Raw genomic sequence first — 26,123 nt, forward strand, 5'->3', positions numbered from 1 at the left:
ACTAAACACAGCCTTCTTTGTTTCAACATGCTTTATCCATACTTTGGCTCAGTGTTATGACACATACAACTGCAATAGGGGAAAAAACCCACTTTTTTTTTAAACACATTTGAAAACAAAAATGCATTGATCATCGCTGATGCATTCAGGCATCAATTTACATGCTTTTCATTAAAAACGCCACACAAATAAATGTATGTAAAAAGAGCAGGTGATTCTCAACCTAAAGGTAGAGTTGTTAGGTGTTTAATTTTGTGAGAAAAGGTCCTCACATAATGAAAAATAAAATCAAGTCGTAATTAAGACATTTAAAAAACAAAAAGTTCATCGAGACATCCTGTCTTCAACCACAGTGAGATGTCTCTTCATCTTGACCACTCGCCTTTCCCTCCTCGGGTCCTCCACAGGAGCGACAGTGGAGTCCTGTCTGGACAGGAAGTGGCTCTCCATCCTTTTGGGTTTTTTTTTTTAGGAGACCAGGACAGCTTATGCAGTCTTCTTCTTGACAAACAAGCTTGAGTGTCGGCTTTTTTTCTTCAGCGAAATTCATAAATGGGCATACTGTGCTCGTGTACGTGGTTGAGGTTTAGTGACTGGTACCTGCAAGAAATGGAGATAGCTTTTTTATTCGTATGTAGAGAAGGTTGGTTACTGTCGGAGGCAGATATTTACATATATCCGAATTTAAGTTGTACTTCTTTCATTTCTTAGTCATATTTGAAAACAGCTCGTGTTTTCCATTTCTTCTCTTGATGCTCTGTCAGCAAGTATACTGTGTGTGTTAACCTTGAGTTCTTTGGAATGTGTTTTGACCAGAGGTGGGTAGAGTAGCCAGAAATTGTACTCAAGTAAGAGTACTGTTACTTTAGAGATTTATTACTCAAGTAAAAGTAAGGAGTAGTCACCCAAATATTTACTTGAGTAAAAGTAAAAAGTATGTTGTGAAAAAGCTACTCAAGTACTGAGTAACTGATGAGTAACATATACACACACACACACATATATATATATACATATATATATATATACACACACATATATATATATACATACATTGATATATACAGTATATAATTTATATTTATTTATTTTGCCGTTTTTGTTTACATGTTAAAGGTGTTTTAATGAATATACGTGCATGTTTAACACATATAGATTCCTTTCTTTCATGAAAACAAGAATATAAGTTGGTGTATTACCTGTATCTGATGACTTGCATTGATTGTAGTCAGACAGTAGTGATGATAATGATCGTCCACGTTTTCAAATGGAGGAGAAAAAAAGTTCCTCCTTTCTGTCTAATACCACATGAAAGTGGTTGGTTTTTGGCTTCTTATTTGTCCAGCTTCCATATTCGTTTTTATACACTTTACAAGAAATACATTGGCGGCAAACTCCGTAGCTTGCTTGCTTGTTTGTGCTGGCTTTCGGAGACTCTTATTTTGAAAGCGCAGGCGCGATGGAGCGGCACTTTTATTGTGAAGACAGGAACTCTGCAGTCAGTCTTTAGGCTTTTGACGGGATGAACGGTTGAAATAAAAAAGGGTCTTTTTTCCTTCACACTTTTGATTGATTGATTGGAACTTTTATTAGTAGATTGCACAGTACAGTACATATTTCGTAAGATTGACCACTAAATGGTAACACCCGAATACGTTTTTCAACTTGTTTAAGTCAGGTCATGTGACCCCTGGCTCTGTTTGATTGGTCCAACGTCACCAGTGACTGCATCTGATTGGTGGAACGGAGTGAACGTCACCAGTGACTGTATTTGTTGAAACGCAGGCACTATGAAGGTCTGTCTGACAGACCAAAACAAACAAAGCGTGCATTAACAGATCGATAAAAATTAGTAGCGAGTAGCGAGCTGAATGTAGATAAAAGTAGCGGAGTAAAAGTAGCGTTTCTTCTCTATAATAATACTCAAGTAAAAGTAAAAGTACGTTGCATTAAAACTACTCTTAGAAGTACAATTTATCCCAAAAGTTACTCAAGTAGATGTAACTGAGTAAATGTAGCGCGTTACTACCCACCTCTGGTTTTGACTAGCATTTGTTTTGTCTACAGAGATGGGACGAGAGAGAGAGGGTGGTGGGATCGGGAAGACAGACCATTTTGGGAGGCGCAATAGAATGTTCTAGGGTTAGACTGGTCTCATAATGTATATTGGCAAAGCTTTGAAAATATACAACAAAATACCTATTCTGTCTGGTGGTTTTTCAACTCAGCTTTAAGTGTCGTAAAGAGCTTGGGAGCGAATTGTGACTTGAATTCCCTGGGAGGAACAACTGGTCCAAAACGCAACATTACTAATAGTGATGTGCATATTGATTAATGACTGCCAACCAGGTTTTAACATGTATAATTTACAGTAGTATCAGTAGCAGGAACAACTTTTTAGAGATAATGTAAACATGGAATACTTTTATACTTGGTAGAGCGGCCGTGCTAGCAACTTGAAGGTTCCAGGTTCGATCTGCCGTTGTGTCCTTGGGCAAGACACTTGACCCACCTGCTCCCAGTGCCACCCACACTGCTTTAAATGTAACTTAGATGTAGGGTTTCACTATGTAAAAGTGCTTTGAGTCACTAGAGAAAAAGCGCTATATAGTATAATTCACTTCACTTCACATGTGTGGAAAGTGAAGTGCGGGTACAGGCTAATTGGGAACAGGTGGGTGCCATGATTGGGTATAAAAACAGCTTCCCAAAAAATGCTCAGTCTTTCACAAGAAAGGATGGGGCGAGGTACACCCCTTTGTCCGCAACTGCGTGAGCAAATAGTCAAACAGTTTAAGAACGTTTCTCAAAGGCAATTGCAAGAAATTTAGGGATTTCAACATCTACGGTCCATAATATCATCAAAAGGTTCAGAGAATCTGGAGAAATCACTCCACATAAGCGGCATGGCCGGAAACCAACATTGAATGACCGTGACCTTCGATCCCTCAGACGGCACTGTATCAAAAACCGACATCAATCTCTAAAGGATATCACCACATGGGCTCAGGAACGCTTTGAAAGTGGAATTCTTTCCCATTCTTGTTTTATGTAGAGCTTCAGTCGTCCGCTGTCGTATTTTACGCTTCATAATACGCCACACATTTTCGATGGGAGACAGGTCTGGACTGCAGGTGGGCCAGGAAAGTACAGGCTAATTGCGGGTAAGTGAGTGTGGTTCCCTGGGTTAGCAAGTCAATATGATTGAATGTCTGTAGTTTTGGTACATGCAGAGCAAATGTATTTCAGCGATCACTGGTTGACATGCTCATGTTTGTCTACATGGACCTGAGTTGCTTCACTTTGAGTCAGAGGATTTTCACTTGGAACCTCTGGTCATATACTATGTAATATCTCATTGGAACCTCTGGTCATATACAAACCTTGTTTCCATATGAGTTGGGAAATTGTGTTAGATGTAAATATAAACGGAATACAATGATTTGCAAATCATTTTCAACCCATATTCAGTTGAATGCACTACAAAGACAACATATTTGATGTTCAAACTCAAACTTTATTTTTCTTTTGCAAATAATAATTAACTTAGAATTTCATGGCTGCAACACGTGCCAAAGTAGTTGGGAAAGGGCATGTTCACCACTGTGTTACACCACCTTTCCTTTTAACAACACTCAATAAATGATTGGGAACTGAGGAAACTAATTGTTGAAGCTTTGAAAGTGGAATTCTTTCCCATTCTTGTTTTATGTAGAGCTTCAGTCGTTCAACAGTCCGGGGTCTCCGCTGTCGTATTTTACGCTTCATAATGCGCCACACATTTTCGATGGGAGACAGGTCTGGACTGGAGGTGGGCCAGGAAAGTACCCGCACTCTTTTTTTTTACGAAGCCACACTGTTGTAACATGTGCTGAATGTGGCTTGGCATTGTCTTGCTGAAATAAGCAGGGGCGTCCATGAAAAAGACGGCGCTTAGATGGCAGCATATGTTGCTCCAAAACATGTATGTACCTTTCAGCACTAATGGTGCCTTCACAGATGTGTAAGTTACCCATGCCTTGGGCACTAATGTACCCCCATACCATCACACATGCTGGCTTTTCAACTTTGCGTCGATAACAGTCTGGATGGTTCGCTTCCCCTTTGGTCCGGATGACACGATGTCGAATATTTCCAAAAACAATTTAAAATGTGGACTCGTCAGACCACAGAACACTTTTCCACTTTGCATGAGTCCATCTTAGATGATCTCGGGCCCAGAGAAGCCGGCGCGTATCTGGATGTTGTTGATAAATGGCTTTTGCTTTGCATAGTAGAGCTTTAACTTGCACTTACAGATGTAGCGACGAACTGTATTTAGTGACAGTGGTTTTCTGAAGTGTTCCTGAGCCCATGTGGTGATATCCTTTAGAGATTGATGTCGGTTTTTGATACAGTGCCGTCTGAGGGATCGAAGGTCACGGTCATTCAATGTTGGTTTCCGGCTATGCCGCTAAGTGGAGTGATTTCTCCAGATTCTCTGAACCTTTTGATGATATTACGGACCGTAGATGTTGAAATCCCTAAATTTCTTGCAATTGCACTTTGAGAAACATTCTTAAACTGTTTGACTATTTGCTCACGCAGTTGTGGACAAAGGGGTGTACCTCGCCCCATCCTTTCTTGTGAAAGACTGAGCATTTTTTGGGAAGCTGTTTTTAAACCCAATCATGGCACCCACCTGTTCCCAATTAGCCTGCACACCTGTGGGATGTTCCAAATAAGTGTTTGATGAGCATTCCTCAACTTTATCAGTATTTATTGCCACCTTTCCAACTTCTTTGTCACGTGTTGCTGGCATCAAATTCTAAATGATTATTTGCAACAACAAAAAAAGTTTATCAGTTTGAACATCAAATATGTTGTCTTTGTAGCATATTCAACTGAATATGGGTTGAAAATGATTTGCAAATCATTGTATTTCGTTTATATTTACATCTAACACAATTTCCCAACTCATGTGGAAACGGGGTTTGTACTTTGTAATATCTCATTGGAACCTCTGGTCATATACTATGTAATATCTCTAATAATACTCTTCTGCCTGTCCCCACTCAACCCAAACACTAGCAAGGGGATGTTGCCTTCTGTTTTTATTCATTTTTCTTTAAGTTTTCTCTGTAGGTGCCTTCTTAAAATAAGCTAAAATGAACAAGGGGGCCATGAAATTGTTGATTCCAGTCATGTTTTTTCTGGTGTAATTGTTCTTCTGTCAGTCCCCTCTTAAAGGGGAACTGCATTTTTTTAAATTTTGCCTATCATTCACAATTCCTACATAAGACTAGAACACGTTTTTCTTTATTCTATGCATTGTCATTTGTCATATACGGCAAGTACAAGGTGGCTAACAACTAGGGTTGCCAAGGGGAGGAAAGTTTCCGGAAATTTACCGGAAGTAGTGGTAGTATTATGCTCTGTGTCTGTTTTTGCTTTACAGAGAGTAAATGGGACAATGAAAAGGGAGGATTACCTCCAAATTCTTCAGGACAAGCTAAAATCATCAGCCCGGAGGTTGGGTCTTGGGCGCAGTTGGGTGTTCCAACAGGACAATGACCCCAAACACACCTCAAAAGTGGTAAAGGAATGGCTAGAATGAAGGTTTTAGAATGGCCTTCCCAAAGTCCTGACTTAAAGGTGTGGACAATGCTGAAGAAACAAGTCCATGTCAGAAAGACAACAAATTTAGCTGAACTGCACCAATTTTGTCAAGAGGAGTGGTCAAAAATTCAAGCAGAAGCTTGTGGATGGCTACCAAAAGCGCCTTTTTGCAGGTAAACTTGCCAAGGGACATGTAAGCAAATATTAACATTGCTGTATGTATACTTTTGACCTACATTTTCAGTAGACCCATAATAAATTCATAAAAGAAGCAAAGTTCATGAATGTTTTTTTGTGACTAACAAGTATGTGCTCCAATCACTCTATCACAAAAAAATAGAAATGATTGGAAACTCAAGACAGCCATGACATTATGTCCTTTACAAGTGTATGTCAACTTTTGACCACGACTGTATATACTTACAGCATGTATATAACAATGATAATGGAATTTTGTGTATATTTTTGTGTATCAGCACTTTATAGGCAGAATAGAGCAAATCCCCATTACCAGCTGACTTTTGCTAGTGTTTATTTACACGTTATAATGCATACATGAAAGTGTTCTTGTTTCACATAGGGATTGTGAGTGATAGGCAAAATCGCCCCAAAAAGAACAGTTCCCCCTTGACACAAGCACTAGCAAACAGTATTGTTGTTGCTTTGTGTTACTTTTAGCTGCGGTCTCTCTCTGCCAATCCCATTTTAAATTAAACTAATGGAAGTAATAATTGAGGATGTAGCTGTCATTTTGTCGGCCTCGAGGTTTTCCAACCAGGTGCCTATTAGAGATGCGCGGATAGGCAATTATTTCATCCGCAACCGCATCACAAATGTCGTCAACCATCCGCATCCACCCGAACTAACATTTAATCAAAACCGCACCCGCCCGTTGTTATATATCTAATATAGACGATGCAAGGCATTAGTGAGGTTATAAAGCTTTTGCCTGTTAAAGAAAGGAGACTGGTCCAATGCAGCAGAGACATTCAATGCGTACCACGTTGTCACGGCCCAGACGCACACTAGTGCGCAATCATCTGGGAGCCGCGCTGAGCGCACCTCCAAGCGCGCTCGCGCCACTCAAACTGCTGCAGGCAGCTGCGTTCTATCTTGTTTTAACATCCTGTGGCACTCTTCTGGGATCACGGCGGACGAAACTGCTCATGCTCAGGGTTTTTGTGGAGGTTCGGGGTTTTGCGCAAATGTGATGCACCATGTTAGATGTCCCGGTTTTGTGACTGTCGTAGACATAAACAGCGTCGCAGCTCTTGCAAATCACGTAGCCAGCATTACTATCATCCTGATTTACAACCTCATAAAAACTAGTCCACGCTGAACTTTTCTGGCCTTTTTTTCCCCTGGTCTTTAGTATTCCCTTTTTTAGTTTGTCGCGTACCACGTTTGCTGCCGGCGTTGCCATCTCTTTTTTTTTCTTCTTCTTCTGTTGTGGCATATGCTGCAGGTGCCTGCTCGTTTTTCGTATGTGGGTAACAACATTTAACTATCCATCCATCCATCTTCTTCCGCTTATCCGAGGTCGGGTCGCGGGGGCAGCAGCCTAAGCAGGGAAGCCCAGACTTCCCTCTCCCCAGCCACTTCGTCCAGCTCTTCCTGTGGGACCCCGAGGCGTTCCCAGGCCAGCCGGGAGACATAGTCTTCCCAACGTGTCCTGGGTCTTCCCCGCGGCCTCCTACCGGTCGGACGTGCCCTAAACACCTCCCTAGGGAGGCGTTCGGGTGGCATCCTGACCAGATGCCCGAACCACCTCATCTGGCTCCTCTCGATGTGGAGGAGCAGCGGCTTTACTTTGAGCTCCTCCCGGATGGCAGAGCTTCTCACCCTATCTCTAAGGGAGAGCCCCGCCACCCGGCGGAGGAAACTCATTTCAGCCGCTTGTACCCGTGATCTTGTCCTTTCGGTCATAACCCAAAGCTCATGACCATAGGTGAGGATGGGAACGTAGATCGACCGGTAAATTGAGAGCTTTGCCTTCCGGCTCAGCTCCTTCTTCACCACAACGGATCGATACAGCGTCCGCATTACTGAAGACGCCGCACCGATCCGCCTGTCGATCTCACGATCCACTCTTCCCTCACTCGTGAACAAGACTCCGAGGTACTTTAACTCCTCCACGTGGGGCAAGATCTCCTCCCCAACCCGGAGATGGCACTCCACCCTTTTCCGGGCGAGAACCATGGACTCGGACTTGGAGCAAACATTTAACTATGTATATATATTTCCAAATTGGTTTAACTGCCACCCGCCTGAATCTATTTAAAATCTAATTTTTTTTATTTCAACCGCCCGACCCGCGGATAATCCACGGACTCCGCGGTTGTGTCTGCAAACCGCACATCTCTAGTGCCTATTGTTTTTTTCTGTCCCCTCTCAAACCAGGTACTCTTCTGGCATTCCAAATAACAACAGGAGTATTCTAGACTCTCATGTTGCACAACTGATCTGTTCCGGCACAATCAGGCACATTATTGGTCAAAAGAAAGTTTTAAACCAACACATTTCCTAAATTTGAATAATTCTAAAAACCATTTTTGGTCATTTTCTCAATCAATGAATCAGGTTATTTTTCTGTATGTCCATCTCTACATTCTATTGAGGTCACTGACCATTCAGAGCTCCGGTGGTAGTAGTAACCCTCAATAGTGGCGGTGGACTTTTGGAAACAGATATAATAGAAGCCTGCAAACGATGCGCCGCTGATGTCCTTGATGGTGTGGTCGGGAACCAGGAACTGCTCCTTTGGGTGCGGGGGAAAAAAAGACAAGAGTTCACAGTGAAGGGAGAAAAAGTTTTAGGTTCCACTGACAAACTTCCAACTCACCTTCCATCTCATGAAGACATAATCGCTGCGTTCCAGCACCCCGTAGTCAAAGTCATCAGAGTTGAAGATTTTGGCAAATTTATAAAAAGGCTGAAATTTGCCCTGGTAAAAAGTTCAGTACAGACTGGTCAGACAAACCACCGAGAAAAGCTTTCAAATGAATGAACTGACAAACAAAGTGATATTTGTTTTGCAAATAATAGTCAAATATACAGGTGCGTCTCAATAAATTAGAATATTGTTCAAAGGTTATCTGATTATAGGCGACACCAATTAAAAGCCCGGGAAGTCTAGATCATTTACTGCAGGGGTGCTCACACTTTTTCTGCAGGCGAGCTACTTTTCAATTGATCAAGTCGTGGGGATCTACCTCATTCATATATATAATTTATGTTTACTTATTTATGAAATATATGTTTTTGTTAATAAGTTAAAAGGTGTTTAATGATAATGCAAGCATGTTTAACACACATAGTTAATATTGTTAATAAATTAAAGGTGTTTAATGATAATGCAATCATGTTTAACACATAGTTAATAAATTAAAGGTGTTTAAAGATAATACAAGCATGTTTAATACATATAGTTAATATTATTAAGTTAAAGGTGTTTAAAGATAATACAAGCATGTTTAACACATATAGTTAATATTGTTAACAAGTTAAAGGTGTTTAATGATAATACAAGCATGTTTAACACATATAGTTAATATTGTTGATAAGTTAAAGGTGTTTAAAGATAATGCAAGCATGTTTAACACATATATTTAATATTGTTAACAAGGTGTTTAAAGATAATACAAGCATGTTTAACGCATATAGATTCCTTTCTTTCATGAAGACAAGAATATAAGTTGGTGTATTACCTGATTCTGATGACTTGCATTGATTGGAATCAGATAGTGGTGCTAAAAACGTCCGCATTTTCGAATGGAGGAGAAACAAGTCCTCTTTTCTGTCCAATACCACATGAAAGTGGTTGGTTTTTGGCATCTTGTTTGTCCAGCTTCCGTACTCCTTTGTATGCACTTTACAAGAAATACATTGTCGGCAAACTCCGTAGCTTGCTAGCTTGTGCACGCCAGCTTTCTGAGACCCTTGTTTTGTTAGCGCAACTGTGCAGTCGGTCTTTGGAGTTTTGAAGACAGGTACGGCGCCAGAGTCTGTTGAAATAAATTGTTTCTTGCCTTCCAGTCGGTAATTTTAATGAGCTGGCAGCAGCCAGCGTCATCTCAGAAGACCCTCGGGTGCCGTGAATGTCAATCAAGTGACGAAAGTGACGTCATAATGAAGATTTATGATCGCTCATTTTTAGGACTATTTTTTTAATGCCTGGCTGGTGAACGACTGACACACCCTCCGAGATCGACCGGTAGCTCGCGATCGACGTAATGAGCACCCCTGATTTACTGATTAAAGCGTGAATCCATAGCTTTTAATGTTGAACTTTGAAATTGTTTCAAATTTCATCATGAATTAATTTTTTTGTTGAAAGCTATAAACAAAACAGGTTTTGCATTTTTTTTTTTATATTTTACACTTTGTGTAGAAAATCTAGAACAGGGGTGCCCATTACGTGGATGGCGAGCTAGCGGTCGATGGTGGAGGGTGTGTCAGTCGATCGCCAGCCAGGCATTAAAAAATAGACCTAAAAATGAGCAATAATCAATCTTCACCAATACATCACTTTCATCACTTGATTGACATTTACGGCACACGAGGGTCTTATGAGATGACGCTGGCTGCTGCCAGATCATTATTAAGAAAAAATTACCGACAGGAAGGCGAGAAACACTTTTTATTTTATGTACTGCCGTCAAAACTCTAAATACCAACTACACAGCTCCGATCTTCACAATAAAAGCGCTGCTTCATCCTGCCTATGCTAACAAAACAAAAGTCTCAGAAAGCTGGCAAGCTACGGAGTTGGCCGCCAATGTATTTCTTGTAAAGTGTATAAAAAGGAGTATGGTAGCTGGACAAATAAGATGCCAAAAACCAAGCACTTTCATGTGGTATTGGACAGAAAGGAGGACTTTTTTTCTCCTCCATTTGAAAATGTGGACGTTATCATCACTACTGTCTGATTCCAATCAATGCAAGTCATCACAATCAGGTTATACCATACTTGCCAACCTTGAGACCTCCGATTTCGGGAGGTGGGGGTTGGGGGCGTGGTTGGGGGCGTGGTTAAGAGGGGAGGAGTATATTGACAGCTAGAATTCACCAAGTCAAGTATTTCATACATACATACATACACATATATATATATATATATATATATATATATATATACATATATATATATATATATATATATATATATATATATATATATATATATCCTGAAAAAATGCAAACAAAACTGTGTTTAGATCATTGATACTTCAAACTTGCATGAATATAACATAACTTGGCTTCTGAGAGCTTCAAAATGTAATAAATAAAGTTTTTGATAAACAATTATTTTAATAATTAAATATGGTCATTTTAAATGAATTATTATGATAATTTAAAATTAATTATTTCAAATATGTTTATTTTAATGTACCGGTATATTTCAATGGCTTGATGTAATAAGGAGTCAGAAAAGATAAAAATAAAAATAGAATTAATGTTGATGTTTTTAGCAAAATATAGTAAACATTTATTTAGTTGTTTTTTTTAAATTAATAAATATATTTATTTTTAGGTAAGATAAACATAATAATACAATGTATCTTTAGTCTGGATGATTTAGTTCTTGTCACCTTGTTGTCGTGAAAAAAGGCTGTCCTCACTCAGGTCCGCATGGAGCTGGAGGGGGCGTGGCCTCCAGCTCCGGCTAAAAATCGGGAGATTTTCGGGAGAATATTTGTCCCGGGAGGTTTTCGGGTGAGGCGCTGAATTTCGGGAGTCTCCCGGAAAATTCGGGAGGGTTGGCAAGTATGGGTTATACACCAACTTATATTCTTGTCTTCATGAAAGAAAGGAATCTATATGTGTTAAGCGTGCTTGTATTATCATCAAACATATTTAACTTGTTAACAAAAACGTCTCTTTTGTAAATAAATAAACAAATATAAGTGATCAAGGGGATGGGTCAAATGCAGAGGGTAATTTCACCACACCTAGTTTGTGTGTGACTATCAGTGGTATTTTAACTTTAACTTGATATATATGAATGAGGTAAATCCCCACAACTTGGTCAATTGAAAAGTAGTTTGCCTGCAGAAAAAGTGTGGGCACCCCTGATCTAGAATATAAGAGTCTACAATTTTGTTTTCGAACTACTGAAATACATTGACTTTCCATAGATATTCTCATTTATTGAACTAATTACATGTAAGTGACACTAATATTAGATGTCTAGAAAAGCGCTGTATAAATGTAATCCATTATGATACACTGAAAACAACAGGTCTAGAGATGTATACAAACACCAAACGACTTCTCCCCGAGCTTCCAAGCTTTTCTTCCTGTCACCCACACGTACCGGCTTTGAGCGAAGCTCATTTTAACGGCGACCAACAAAGCAAAGCCATCAAACAACTTCCGAGCCGCTACAAAATATGATCTCCATTGTGGAGATATGAAAGAAAATAAGGACATACCCAGTGCTTCCTGTCCACATCTTCATCTGCGTCCCACTTTCTTGTTAAAAAGGGTCTCTTTCGACTTATGATTTCCCCAGCAAAGAATGTTGTGAGTGTGGGATACTCCTGACAACATTAAAACGAAAGGCAAGGAGTTAAACTTGTCCGTGTAAATACGCCAGTTCTGACAGCATGTCTGTCTCATCTTTCAGGTCATGAAATGGATATACTCTCAACACAGTTAATGTCAGTAGAGTGCAGAACTAAATAGGGGTCGCCACCGCTTCTGTGAAGTGACTCGACTTGTGTCAAGAAACTTGCTGTGAAGATGATTTAGTTGAGGTATACAGCAGTGTTTTTCAACCTTTTTTGAGCCAAAGCACATTTTTTTCCATTGAAAAAACATGGAGGCACACCACCACCAGAAAGGTTAAAAAATTAAACTCCACCAGGTTTTAGTTTGTTGTTGTTTTCCTGTGTGTAGTGCTTCAGTGCCTGTCTTGCGCTGTTATTTTGGTGGCTCTTCCTGTTTTGTTGGTGTTTTCCTGTAGCAGCTTCACGCCTTCCTTTGAGTGCCATTGCCTGACCTGCTTTGTATTGGCAAACAAGACTATTTCAGTTGTGCGGACGTTATCCTTCTTTAAAAGGGAACATTATCACAATTTCAGAAGGGTTAAAACCATCAAAAATCAGTTCCCAGGGGCTTATTTTATTTTTCGAAGTTTTTTTTCAAAATTTTACCCATCACGCAATATCCCTAAAAAAAGCTTCAAAGTGCCTGATTTTAACCATCGTTATATACACCCGTCCATTTTCCTGTGACGTCACATAGTGATGCCAACACAAACAAACATGGCGGATAGAACAGCAAGCTATAGCTACTAGAGATGCGCGGTTTGCGGGCACAACCGCGGAGTCCGCGGATTATCCGCGGATCGGGCGGATGAAATTTTAAAAAATTAGATTTTATCCGCGGGTCGGGTCGGGTCGGGTGGTTGAAATAAAACAAAATTAGATTTTAAATAGATTCAGGCGGGTGGCAGTTAAACCAATTGGGAAATATATATACATAGTTAAATGTTGTTACCCACATACGAAAAACGAGCAGGCACCTGCAGCATATGCCACAACAGAAGAAAAAAAAAAAAAAGAGATGGACACTTTTACGGAGCGGAGAAGGGACGCCTCGCTGGGGTCCGGGACCGAGGCCCCTTCCCCCGAGAGGGCCCCACCGGGAGCCGTAGCTGAGGCAATCCGCGAGAAGGGCCCGACGCACGTCCAGGGTCACCACCGCGCCCACCGCACCGACACCCCGCCTCGTCCGCCTTCGCCGCGGCCGGCGTCACGCGCAGCAGGTAAGCAGCTTACCTGCCCGCCACCCCCGTGGCCGGGGGCTCGTAACAGGGGTCACTCCGCGCGCTCCGCCCGCGCAGCTTACCTGCCCGCCACCCCTGTTGCCGGGGGCGCGTAACAGGGGTCACTCCGCGCGCAGTGCGCTCACGAAAGGGGTGGGGCTCACCCTGGTTGATATAGACAGCAGCTAGGACGGTGGCCATGGAAGTTGGAACCCGCTAAGGAGTGTGTAACAACCCACCTGCCGAATCAACTAGCCCTGAAAATGGATGGCGCTGGAGCGTCGGGCCCATATACCCGGCCGTCGCCGGCAGCGAGACGCGCTTGGAGGTGCGCTCAGCGGGGCTCCCATATGATTGCGCACTGGTGTGCGTCTGGGTCGTGACAGCGTGGCACGCGAATGTCTGTGCTGCATTGGATCAGTCTCCTTTCTTTAACAGGCAAAAGCTTTATAACCTCACTAATGCCTTGCATCGTCTATATTAGATATATAACAACGGGCGGGTGCGGGCGGATGCGGTTCTGATCAAATGTTAGATCGGGTGGATTGCGGATGGTTGACGACTTTCTGATGCGGTTGCGGATGAAATAATTGCCTATCCGCGCATCTCTAATAGCTACATTAGCTCGGATTCAGACTCGGATTTCAGCGGCTTAAGCGATTCAACAGATCACGCATGTATTACCATACCATACCATACCAACTTTATTTATAAAGCCCTTTTAAGACAAGCACAGTTGAAAAACAAAGGGCTGTACACCACAAAGAAATGGAGGCAAAGGACAGACTAAAAAATAACATTTAAAACAGAAATAAAAATACACATTTAAAAAGCAAATATAAATTACCCTAAGAACAGTTTGTTAGATAAAAACAGTTTAAAAGTTAAAAACAGTTCAAAACGTTAAAAGCTAAAAACAGTTTAAAGTCTCATGCTGGGTTAAAAGCCAGTGAATAAAAATGGGTTTTAAGAAGGGTCTTAAAAATAGCCAAAGAAGGGGCCTGTCTCACATGGAGAGGGAGATCGTTCCAGAGTTTGGGACCCGCAACAGAGAAAGCTCTGTCCCCTCTGAGCTTGCGCTTTGTTTTGGGTACCTCCAGGATCAGCTGATCAGCTGACCTGAGGGACCGGGTGGGGGCATAGAGGTGGAGCAGCTCAGAGAGGTACGGTGGGGCAAGACCACGTAAGGATTTAAAAACAAGTAAGATCATTTTAAAATGGACTCTAAAAGACACAGGCAGCTAAAACAGGAATGTACTGAAACGGATGGTTGTAGTGTGGAGGCAGGTAGCGAAAACGAAATTGACAAAGAAACGGAAGCTATTGAGCCATATCGGTTTGAACCGTATGCAAGCGAAACCGACGAAAACGACACGACAGCCAGCGACACGGGAGAAAGCGAGGACGAATTCGGCGATCGCCTTCTAACCAACGATTGGTATGTGTTTGTTTGGCATTAAAGGAAACTAACAACTATGAACTCGGTTTACAGCATATGAAATACATTTGGCATGCAGACAGCCCATTTCAGGCGCGCTAAGAACATATATTTTTCCACGATTTCAGCACTCAGGTTAACCATACCTAAATAGACACAAAATACCGCATTACACAAGACTACCCGAATGTACTCGAATGATTGAAAAAAATAAATGTTTTTAAGCTAAATTATTGGTAAACACAGTTTATGTATAATAATTTACGTAAAACCGCGAGTAATGAATAAAGTTTTCATCAATTAATATATTCTGTAGACATACCCTTTTCCTGAAAGCTGATCTGTCCAGTTTTGGAGTTGATGTCAGCAGACCAGGGAAGCTAGGGTCGACATTCTTCTCTTGATCATCTTCGGTGGCATAAGGGACGGTTGCCATCTCTGTCGTAGCATAGCTTTCGTCGGTAAAGTGTGCGGAACAAACGACTGAACATTTCGTCGGCTTTCCCCACACCCTCGTATTTTGAACAAATTCCGTCCGATTTCTTTCCACTTTCGCATCTTTGGGCCACTGGTGCAACTTGAATCCGTCCCTGTTCGTGTTGTTACACCCTACGACAACACACCGACGAAAGTGAGAAAATGGCGGATTGCTTCTCCGAGAGCGAATAATAGAAAGGCATTTAATTCGCCAAAATTCACCCATTTAGAGTTCGGAAATCGTTTAAAAAAAAATATATGGTCTTTTTTCTGCAACATCAAGGTATATATTGATGCTTACATAGGTCTGGTGATAATGTTCCCCTTTTTTTGTGGGGACATTGTCGATTGTCATGTCATGTACGGACACACACTGTAAGTCTTTGCTGTCGTCCAGCATTCCATTTTTGTTTACTTTGTAGCCAGTTCAGTTTTAATTTCGTTTTGCATAGCCCTCCCTATGCTTCAGTGCCTTTCCCTAGCCTTGTTACGCTGGTTTGAGCGTAACATACCTTTTTACCTGCACGCTGTCTCCCGCTGTGCTCTGCATATTGGGATCACGACAAACCATCCTCGACACGTTCCGACTTCTACAAAGCAATGAACTACCGTATTTTCCGCACTATAAGGCGCACCTAAAAACCACAAATTTTCTCAAAAGCTGACAGTGCGCCTTATAACCCGGTGCGCTTTATATATGGATAAATATTAAGATTCATTTTCATAAAGTTTCGGTCTCGTAACTACGGTAAACAGCCGCCATCTTTTTTCCCGGTAGAACAGGAAGCGCTTCTTCTTCTACGCAAGCAACCGCCAAAGTAAGCACCCGCCCCCATAGAACAGGAAGCGCTTCTTCTTCTACTGTAAGCAACCACCCGCCCGCGTAGAAGAAGAAAAAGCGCGCGGATATTACCGTACTTCATTTCCTTTGTGTGTTTACATCTGTAAAAACCACAAAATGGCTCCTACTAAACGACAGGGATCCGGTTCATGAAAAGACGCAATCTCTCCATCCGCACACGGATTACTATTTCACAGCAACTGATATTCCTGTGAACCGCACTGTGGATACAACGGGAGCACGTACGGTGAATATTCGCACCACAGGGAATGAGAAGTCATCCTTCACTGTGGTTCTAGCTTGCCATGCTAATAGCCAGAAACTTCCACTCATGGTGATATTCAAAAGGAAGACCTTGCCAAAAGAGACCTTTCCAGCCGGCGTCATCATAAAAGCTAACTCGAAGGGATGGATGAAGAAAAGATGAGCGAGTGGTTAAGGTAAGTTTAAGTTTACGCGAAGAGGCCGGGTGGCTTTTTTCACGCAGCTTCGTCCATGTTGATATACGATTCCATTTGCGCCCACATCACGCTGGTTTTAATATATTATTAAAGTTTGACTGACCTATTTGACTGTTTTTTTGACATTCCTTTAGTGCAGTTAGATGCGGCTTACAACACGGGGCGGCTTATAGGTGGACAAAGTTTTGAAATATGCCGTTCATTGAAGGCGCGGCTTATAACCCAGGGCGCCTTATGGTGCGGAAAATACGGTACCTACTGATATGGAGTATTACATGGTTACCCTGCCGAGCTCTATACAGCACAGACACTAGACAACGGCACATTATTTGCAAATTATAGTTATTGATTTGCAAATAATATTTTTTGGACCAAGTTGCATAATATCCCATGGCACACCAGACAATATCTCACAGGGCACTAGTGTGCCGGGGGCACAGTGGTTGTAAAACACTGTGCATACAGAAATAAAAGTCAGAGTCAGGCTATGTCTACACTAAGCCGGATAATCCCTTAAACAAATAATTATTTAGCCTAAGCCCTGTTTCAGCCACACTAAACTATTGTTTAAGGTTCCCCTCCTTGGATCATTTTTTATACGGGTAAGTGCGCCGTGTATTTCTTGAATCTCCGACTCTTTGTATGGACTCATTGATCGTTTACAAACTGAGTTCGGAGCGGAAGTGACGTCAGAAAGACTGCGCCACAGCCAGCTTCATAACAACCGGAGCTAACCACTGGAAATATGGAAGCGAGTCATCCAGACATGCCCGTCTTTCTCATTCTTCTACATGTACAGACGCTTGTGGAAATCACACATGAATACCTTAAGAGAAAGCGATTGCAGCTATTTGAGATACTACACTTCTCAGACGGCAAGACAACTTTGGAATGTCCGGGTCAGCTGTGATTCTACTTAACGAAAAACTTCATCCATTTGTCGAAGGAGAGTCAACGAAAATCCGAGCTCCCGTGGCTGTGATAAAAAAAGGTAGCGTGTGCTTTGTATTACCTGGCCGTCGAATGAAGACTACGGAAAACATTCGACTGCTTTTGGACTGGCAAAGCAGACTGTATCAGTTATTGTCCGCCATGTATGTCCCGGACTCAACGTCTAGGTCCAGAGTATATAAAGTCACCAAAAAGGAATGGACAATGAAGGTGAAGGCAAAAGAGTGAGGAGTGTCCTGACCAGATATCTAGATCCCGAGATTGATTGATGTAAAATGTTCTTTATCACATTGTTTACGTGTCTAATAATGATTTGATTAATTTATGATGGCTCAGGTGTGATTCACTACAATAGTGCCCCACAGCGCACTGGATTCCAGTTCATTGAAATACCACAACACTGGATATTGTTCAGATAAGTTAAATTTAAAGGGGAACATTATCACCAGACCTATGTAAGCGTCAATATATACCGTATTTTCCGCACTATTAGCCGCACCTAAAAACCACAAATTTACTCAAAAGCTGACAGTGCGGCTTATAACCCGGTGCGCTTTATATATGGATTAATATTAAGATTCATTTTCATAAAGTTTAGGTCTCGCAACTACGGTAAACAGCTGCCATCTTTTTTCCCCGTAGAAGAGGAAGTGCTTCTTCTTCTACGGTAAGCAACCGCCAAGGTAAGCACCCGCCCCCATAGAAGAAGAAGCGCGCGGGTATTACGTTTCATTTCCTTTGTGTGTTTACATCTGTAAAGACCACAAAATGGCTCCTACTAAGCGACACACTGTGGTTCTAGCTTGCCATGCTAATGGCCAGAAACTTCCACCCATGGTGATATTCAAAAGGAAGACCTTGCCAAAAGAGAACTTTCCAGCCGGCGTCATCATAAAAGCTAACTCGAAGGGATGGATGGATGAAGAAAAGATGAGCGAGTGGTTAAGGGAAGTTTACGCGAAGAGGCCGGGTAGCTTTTTTCACGCAGCTCCGTCCATGTTGATATACGACTCCATGCGCGCCCACATCACAGATGGTGTCAAAAAACAAGTGAAGCACACAAATACAACACTCGCCGTCATTCCGGGTGGATTAACCAAAGAACTCCAACCGCTCGATATTGGTGTCAACAAGGCATTTAAAGCATGACTGCGAACGGCGTGGGAACAATGGATGACCGAAGGCGAACACACATTCACTAAGACAGGGAGACAGCGCCGGACGACATACGCCAACATCTGCCAGTGGATCGTAAATGCCTGGGCGGATATTTCGGTCTCAACTGTGGTCCGAGCTTTCCGGAAGGCAGGATTCACGGAACTGCTGGAAAAACAACAGCGACACTGACTCTGATGACTTCGACGAGACGGAGCCGGCCATTTTGGATCCCGTAATTTGCCCAACTTTTTAATTCGGACACCGTAGGAGAAGAATTCGAGGGATTTATGAATGAAGAATAACTTCAGAAAGTGAGTGTTATGTTTATTTTGTGTGTTGTGACATTAACGTTCGAGCAACATTAAGTTATTGCTATTGCTCTGCACTATTTTGAATTTTACTATGTTTGTGATTGCACATTTGCACATTACCGTACATTTTGGGAGTGAACAGAGTTGTTAGAACGCTGGTTTTTAATATATTATTAAAGTTTAACTGACCTATTGTTTTTTTGACATTCCCTTTAGCGCAGTTAGATGCGGCTTATAACACGGGGCGGCTTATAGGTGGACAAAGTTTTGAAATATGCCGTTCATTGAAGGCGCGGCTTATAACACGGGGCGGCTTATGGTGCGGAAAATACGGTACCTTGATGTTGCAGAAAAAACACCATATATTTTTTTAACCGATTTCCGAACTCTAAATGGGTGAATTTTGGCGAATTAAACGCCTTTCTATTATTTGCTCATCGGGAAGCAATCCGCCATTTTCTCAAACACATTACAAACACCGAGTCAAATCAGCTCTGTTATTTTCCGTTTTTTCGACTGTTTTCCGTACCTTGGAGACATCATGCCTCGTCGGTGTGTTGTCGGAGGGTGTAACAACACGAACAGGGACGGATTCAAGTTGCACCAGTGGCAGCAAGAAATTGGACGTTTGTTCCGCACACTTTATCGACGAAAGCTATGCTACGACAGAGATGGCAAGAATGTGTGGATATCCTGCGACACTCAAAGCAGATGCATTTCCAACGATAAAGTCAAAGAAATCTGCCGCCAGACCCCCAGGAAAAGAGAGCGGATGAGGGTATGTCTACAGAATATATTAATTGATGAAAACTTGGCTGTCTGCACTTTCAAAGTGCATGTTGTTGCCAAATGTATTTCATATGCTGTAAACCTAGTTCATAGTTGTTAGTTTCCTTTAATGCCAAACAAACACATACCAATCGCATACCTGCCAACTTTTGAAATCAGAAAAACCTAGTAGCCAGGGTCCAAGGGCCGCAGGCCCCGGTAGGTCCAGGACAAAGTCCTGGTGGAGGGTTCAGGGCTTCGCCCCCCGACGCAAAATGATTATTAGCATTCAGACAGGTTAAAATGTTGCTAAAACCATCACTTTTCTATCAGTCACAGTGACTTTTCAAAACAAAAATATTACAGCAAAAATCATATGGGTTGATTGGCATGTTTATTCTGTAAGCTAACTTCAATAGTTTGAAATTATTTTGACAGTTAATGCCAGTTATCCTGTCAACCTTTCACAAGACTTCAATTTGTTAATTGAAAGTATAAACAGTATAAACACTTTTTACAGTAAACAAATGGTAAAACAGTACTAAACAATTCCATAAAAAAAAAAATTGGTGTCATTATTAACTTTCTGTCCAAGCTTGTATAATCTACTGCCTTGTTCAATTGTAAAAAATATTCTGTGCCTAAAATTCACATTTCTATCACAATTATCATACTGTAAACATGGTAAGCTAACTTCATTAAAATTAATAGTCCTGTCAATAGCATGGAATTACAATTCAAATGTAGTTTTTTTGTAAGCCTTTCAAAAGAATTCAAAATATGAAAAATTTATGAAAATTAATTTAAGCCATCAGACACTTGAAAAGTGGCACATCACATCTCTAATGTAATCATTTGAACTTTTCAACAGAAATAGCACTGCAAAAATATTAAGGACATACTTCTGTATTTTGGTAGTTATGCTGTCAACATTTAACAAGATTTCTTCAACTTGGACTTGAAAGCATAAATAGTATAAACACTTTTAACAGTATGTCGTGCTGTGAAATACAGCCGACAGGATTGCGCACCAAACACGAAGCAAGGCCAAAGCGCATGCGGTGCAGGAGAACAAAGGACTTCTTTCATTTAAGGTTTGTGATAAACCATCAAACTCATTCGTTAAAAGGACTCTATAGTAATATAAAGCGAATTTTTCTGGACATTATCATGCAAGAAAAGTTTATTTTTGGGACCGCGATCACCGCGTAATGATTTTTAAAGGTTGCATTACAAACATTTAACTGTCCCATGTGATCAGCCAGTGCGATTGGAAATCCATGCTCAATTATTGCCTCCGTAAATAAAACTTCGGCATTTATCACATCCAAAGAATCTGTTTGGGCGACGAAAAACGTTGAAAGTTTTCCACTTGTATCGCTAGCAACGGCATTAGACTTGTGTTTTTTTGTCCCAACGTGGTCTTTTACATCGCTAAATCCTCCGTGTCCGATCGAAAAATCTTGTCTGCACAAGTTGCAATTTGCGTAGTTTTCACCCTTTTTTTTTTTTAAATTAATGAAAAAACGTATTTTTTATCACTGCAACCGTAACCCGGAATAGGTTGATGAAAACCGTACTAATTACGGGAAAACCGGAGTAGTTGGCAGGTATGCAATCGTTGGTTAGAAGGCGATCGCCGAATTCGTCCTCGCTTTCTCCCGTGTCGCTGGCTGTCGTGTCGTTTTCGTCGGTTTCGCTTGCATACGGTTCAAACCGATATGGCTCAATAGCTTCAGTTTCTTCTTCAATTTCGTTTTCGCTACCTGCCTCCACACTACAACCATCCGTTTCAATACATGCGTAATCTGTTTAATCGCTTAAGCCGCTGAAATCCGAGTTTGAATCCGAGCTAATGTCGCTATACCTTGCTGTTCTTTCCGCCATGTTTGTTTGTATCGGCATCACTATGTGACGTCACAGGAAAATGGACGGGTGTATATAACGATGGTTAAAATCAGGCACTTTGAAGCTTTTTTTTAGGGATATTGCGTGATGGGTAAAATTTTGAAAAAAACTTCGAAAAATTAAATAAGCCACTGGGAACTGATTTTTAATAGTTTTAACCCTTCTGAATTTGTGATAATGCTCCCCTTTAAGAACTTGCACACAAAGCAACACTGGAGGTGACTATGACGTGCACATTTTCCGCGCATGCGTTTTAGGTCGCGTTGCGTTGGTGGACGCAGGGGGTGGGGGGTCTTAAACGACCATTGTGTTTGTGTGTGGACAAGGTTAGGTGGGATTTACCCTGGATAACCTTAGCCGGCTTAGTGTAGAAGGGGCCTTACAGGATTTTAAAAAAGTCAGTCAGTACAGCTACTATCTGACCCAGGTGCATACACTCACCTCCGTCAGGCCCCTGATCTTCAAATAGCCACACAAATAGGAATCCTCTGGGGTCACGTGCTGTCAGAGATACACAACATCAATGTAGTCTTGCATGCATGATTTCAAAAAAAAATCCTGCTTCAAGCTTATGAGTTTATCACGAAAAATGTTTGCAAAAATACACAATGTCACTTGCTAATGGGCAAATATTTCTTAAATGTGGCTACCTACACATTAGTTAGCAACTATCTTTGAATCTCAGTAAAACTAAAATAATGCTATTTGGTAACAGTAGAAGAGAAAGTCAAACACAAATAGACGGAATAGAAATTGAAAGAGTAAATGAAACCAAATTTCGAGGTATCATGATTGATGATAAATTGAACTGGAAATCTCATGTAAAATATATACAACATAAAGTAGGAAGAAACACATCAATAATGAATAAAGCAAAACATGTTCTAGACCAGTGGTTCTTAACCTGGGTTCGATCGAACCCTAAGGGTTCGGTGAGTCGGCCTCAGGGGTTCGACGGAGCCTCCGCCGCAGAGGTCAAGACACACCCGACTCATCATGTAAATAAAAACTTCTCCCTATCGGCTTTATGGATACGGCAACAGCAGAAGTCAGACTGAGTTGCAGGTGTGTAATTTGTTGTGAGTTCATGCACTGTGTTGGTTTTGTTCTTTGAACAAGGTGATGTTCATGCATGGTTCTTTTTGTGCACCAGTAAAAAAACATAACTTTGTCTTGAATTTGAAAAAAAAAAAACATTTTATTTTTTACTAAAGAAGGGTTCGGTGAATGCGCATATGAAACTGGTGGGGTTCGGTATCTCCAACAAGGTTAAGAACCACTGGTCTAGACCAAAAATCACTCCGTATTCTCTACTGTTCGCTAGTGTTACCATATCTGAGTTATTGTGTAGAAATATGGGGAAATAACTACAAAACTACATTTCATTCATTAACGGTGTTACAAAAAAGATCAGTTAGAATAATACATAATGTCGGATATAGAGAACATAGAAACCCTTTATACATTGAATCAAAAATACTGAAATTCCACGACATAGTGAATTTGCAAACAGCTAAAATTATAACCAAAGCAAACTAGAACCTGCTACCCAAGAATATACAACAATTCTTCTCAACAAAAGAGGAGAAATATAATCTTAGAGAAAAATGTACCGTATTTTTCGGACTATAAGTCGCAGTTTTTTTCATAGTTTGGCCGGGGGTGCGACTTATACTCAGGAGCGACTTGTGTGTGAAATGATTAACACATTAGCGTAAAATATCAAATACTATTATTTATCTCATTCACGTAAGAGACTAGACGTATAAGATTTCATGGGATTTAGCGATTAGGAGTGACAGATTGTTTGGTAAACGTATAGCATGTTCTATATGTTATAGTTATTTGAATGACTCTTACCATAATATGTTACGTTAACATACCAGTTGGTTATTTATGCCTCATATAACGTACACTTATTCAGCCCGTTGTTCACTATTCTTTATTTATTTTAAATTGCCTTTCAAATGTCTATTCTTGGTGTTGGGTTTTGTCAAATACATTTCCCCCAAAAAATGCGACTTATATATGTTTTTTTCCTTCTTTATTATGCATTTTCGGCCGGTGCGACTTACCGGTATACTCCGGAGCGATTTATACTCCGAAAAATACGGTAATTTAAAACATTTGTACGCACGTACAACACTTTAGACCAGTGGTTCTTAACCTGGGTTCGATCGAACCCTAGGGGTTCGGTGAGTCGGCCTCAGGGGTTCGGCGGAGTCTCCGCCACGGAGGTAAAGACACATCCGACTTATCGTGTAAATAAAAACTTCTCCCTATCAGCGTATTATGGATACCCCCAAACAATGTTCCCTCTAATTTTCCATCTGATTTTCAGGTTGTTTGACTGATCAATTGAAACTTTTACTAGCAGATTGCAAAGGAAGAGAATACATTATATGAAACAGTACAGTTTACACAGTATACAGTACATACTCCGTACAATTGACCACTAAATGGTAACATCCCAATAAGTTTTCCAACTAGTTTAAGTCGGGGTCCAGGTCAATCAATTCATGGTAATGTGTGTAAGGTGTGTAATTTGTTGTGAGTTTATGCACTGTGTTGGTTTTGTTCTTTGAACAAGGTGATGTTCATGCACCAGTAAAAAAACATGACTTTTTCTTGAATTTGAAAAAAACTAAACATTTTATTTTTCACTAAAGAAGGGTTCGGTGAATGCGCAAATGAAACTGGTTGGGTTCGGTACCTCCAACAAGGTTAAGAACCACTGCTTTAGACCTTCAGTATATCAGTATGTGGAATTAAATTATGGAATGGATTAAGCAAAGAAATGTACTAATATGATCCACTTCAAGAAACTCTTCAAACTTAAAGTGTTTACAAAGTACAAAGAAGAAGAACCATGATAAACATTCTGAATTTATTTCATCCATCCATTCATTCATTTTCTACATAATCTTACTCGTCTCACCATATGAAATACAACTTACTTCACCAATTTATATTTATTTATTTCTATTGTGATTACTTATGGAGTATATTGTGAATACATTGAGAACTGGAAGTGAACAAAAGTTGTAGCAGCTGCCATGTAAAGGAAAAGTGGTAGGATGAAATAAACTCTGCTTCTTCCTACTCCTTTTCGAACATGTTGAATAGAGAAGCTGGAAATTGTGATGTATCATGTTGTATGTATGCTAGTTCGAAATAAACTCAAACAAGGACTTTTGACATGTTACACTAATCTGCTCAGACTGAAAATGAGGTCAGTGTGTTAGCAAACCGAGCAAATGTCCACATGCTAACGTTAGCTAGCAAATACCTAAAAAAAAAAATAGTTTAAATTTTAAATAACAATAACGTCAACACGTAAAGTTAATGTTGATTTTTACCTGCAACACGACGTCCACGTCGTAGGAGTTCCCTTTGCTCTTCTGGTAGCCTCGAAACTGCGAGCCGCTGTAGAGGAGCGACGTGGCCACGCCGGGTTGCTGGCCGTTAATCGGGGCAGGGGGGGTAAGAGAGGCCGGGGATGTGTAGGCCGCGTCGGAGAAACGGCAGCGCTCCGCTGGCACGGGCATGGCGAGCGGCGACGTGTCAGCTACTGTCATGTACTTTGGAACGGGAAGGGGTCACTGACAGAAGGGCGCTTTATCTGCTGCACAAAGTCCGACACTTCCAAAAGTTTGTAAAAAAAAAAAAAAAAAAAAAAAAAAAAAAATGTTTATTGGCGACCGCAGCCGGAAACTGAACCGAGAGTGAAGCTTCCCGAAATCTGATTGGTCAAACACTGAAGTGTATTGGGTACTGTACTGCCGCGTTGCATACTGGGAATTGTAGTATTATTAATATTCAGGGACTGACTGCTTAATTTTATGTGAATAAAAGCCAAGTTTGAAATAGGCACATTTTTAAATAAATGAGTTTAGTCCAGATTTGTGATTAGTCAAACACCGAATTGGAATGGTATTGGGTGCTGCCGCGTTGCATACTGGGAATTGTAGTATTATGACGCCTTAGGGACTGACTGCTTCAACTAGTTTTACGTGAATAAAAGCCAAGTTTGAAATAAGCACATTTTAAAATGAATAAGTTTAGTCCAGATGTGTGATCGGTCAAACACTGAGGGCTGAATTGGAATGGTATTGGGTGCTGTACTGCCGCGGTGCATTCTGGGATATGTAGTATTAAGACGTCTCAGGGACGAACCAATTCAATTACAAAAAGTTTGAAAAAATAATTCATTTAAAAAAAAAGAGTGTGGTCCATTTTATTTTTATTTTTATTTTCAGGCAATGACATTAAAAAAAAGTACAAGGTAGACAACATGTAATAACGTAAATTAATATAATGCAAAAGGTAATGTACAGTATGTACGCGTGATGATCCAGTTTTGCCTGAAAGGGAGTGGGAAGAAGATAACTTATTTAATTCCACCCCCAGTTCTCAATTCAGTGATTAATACTTTATGGCC

The 26,123-nt window shown here is 40.9% G+C and overlaps 1 protein-coding gene across 2 annotated transcripts; it reads right to left on the reverse strand.

The window, feature by feature from the left end:
• Window positions 1–13: 13 nt before the first annotated feature.
• On the reverse strand, window positions 14–25,357 carry gid4 (GID complex subunit 4 homolog). 2 transcript variants are annotated; one of them, XM_061974339.2, is made up of 6 exons: window positions 25,042–25,356; window positions 22,124–22,183; window positions 12,033–12,140; window positions 8,441–8,542; window positions 8,226–8,356; window positions 14–600 (listed from the first exon to the last, which is right to left on the reverse strand). In XM_061974339.2, the coding sequence occupies exons 1-6, from the start codon at window positions 25,258–25,260 to the stop codon at window positions 537–539; spliced, it is 684 nt and encodes a 227-aa protein (XP_061830323.1). In that variant the 5' UTR covers window positions 25,261–25,356; the 3' UTR covers window positions 14–536. The 2 variants fall into 2 exon arrangements, with proteins under 2 accessions (XP_061830323.1, XP_061830324.1); XM_061974340.2 differs by lacking the exon at window positions 12,033–12,140 and having other exon boundaries at window positions 25,042–25,357.
• Window positions 25,358–26,123: the final 766 nt, after the last annotated feature.

The sequence above is a fragment of the Nerophis lumbriciformis genome, linkage group LG22, assembly GCF_033978685.3.
Source record: "Nerophis lumbriciformis linkage group LG22, RoL_Nlum_v2.1, whole genome shotgun sequence".
Taxonomy (NCBI): domain Eukaryota; kingdom Metazoa; phylum Chordata; class Actinopteri; order Syngnathiformes; family Syngnathidae; genus Nerophis; species Nerophis lumbriciformis.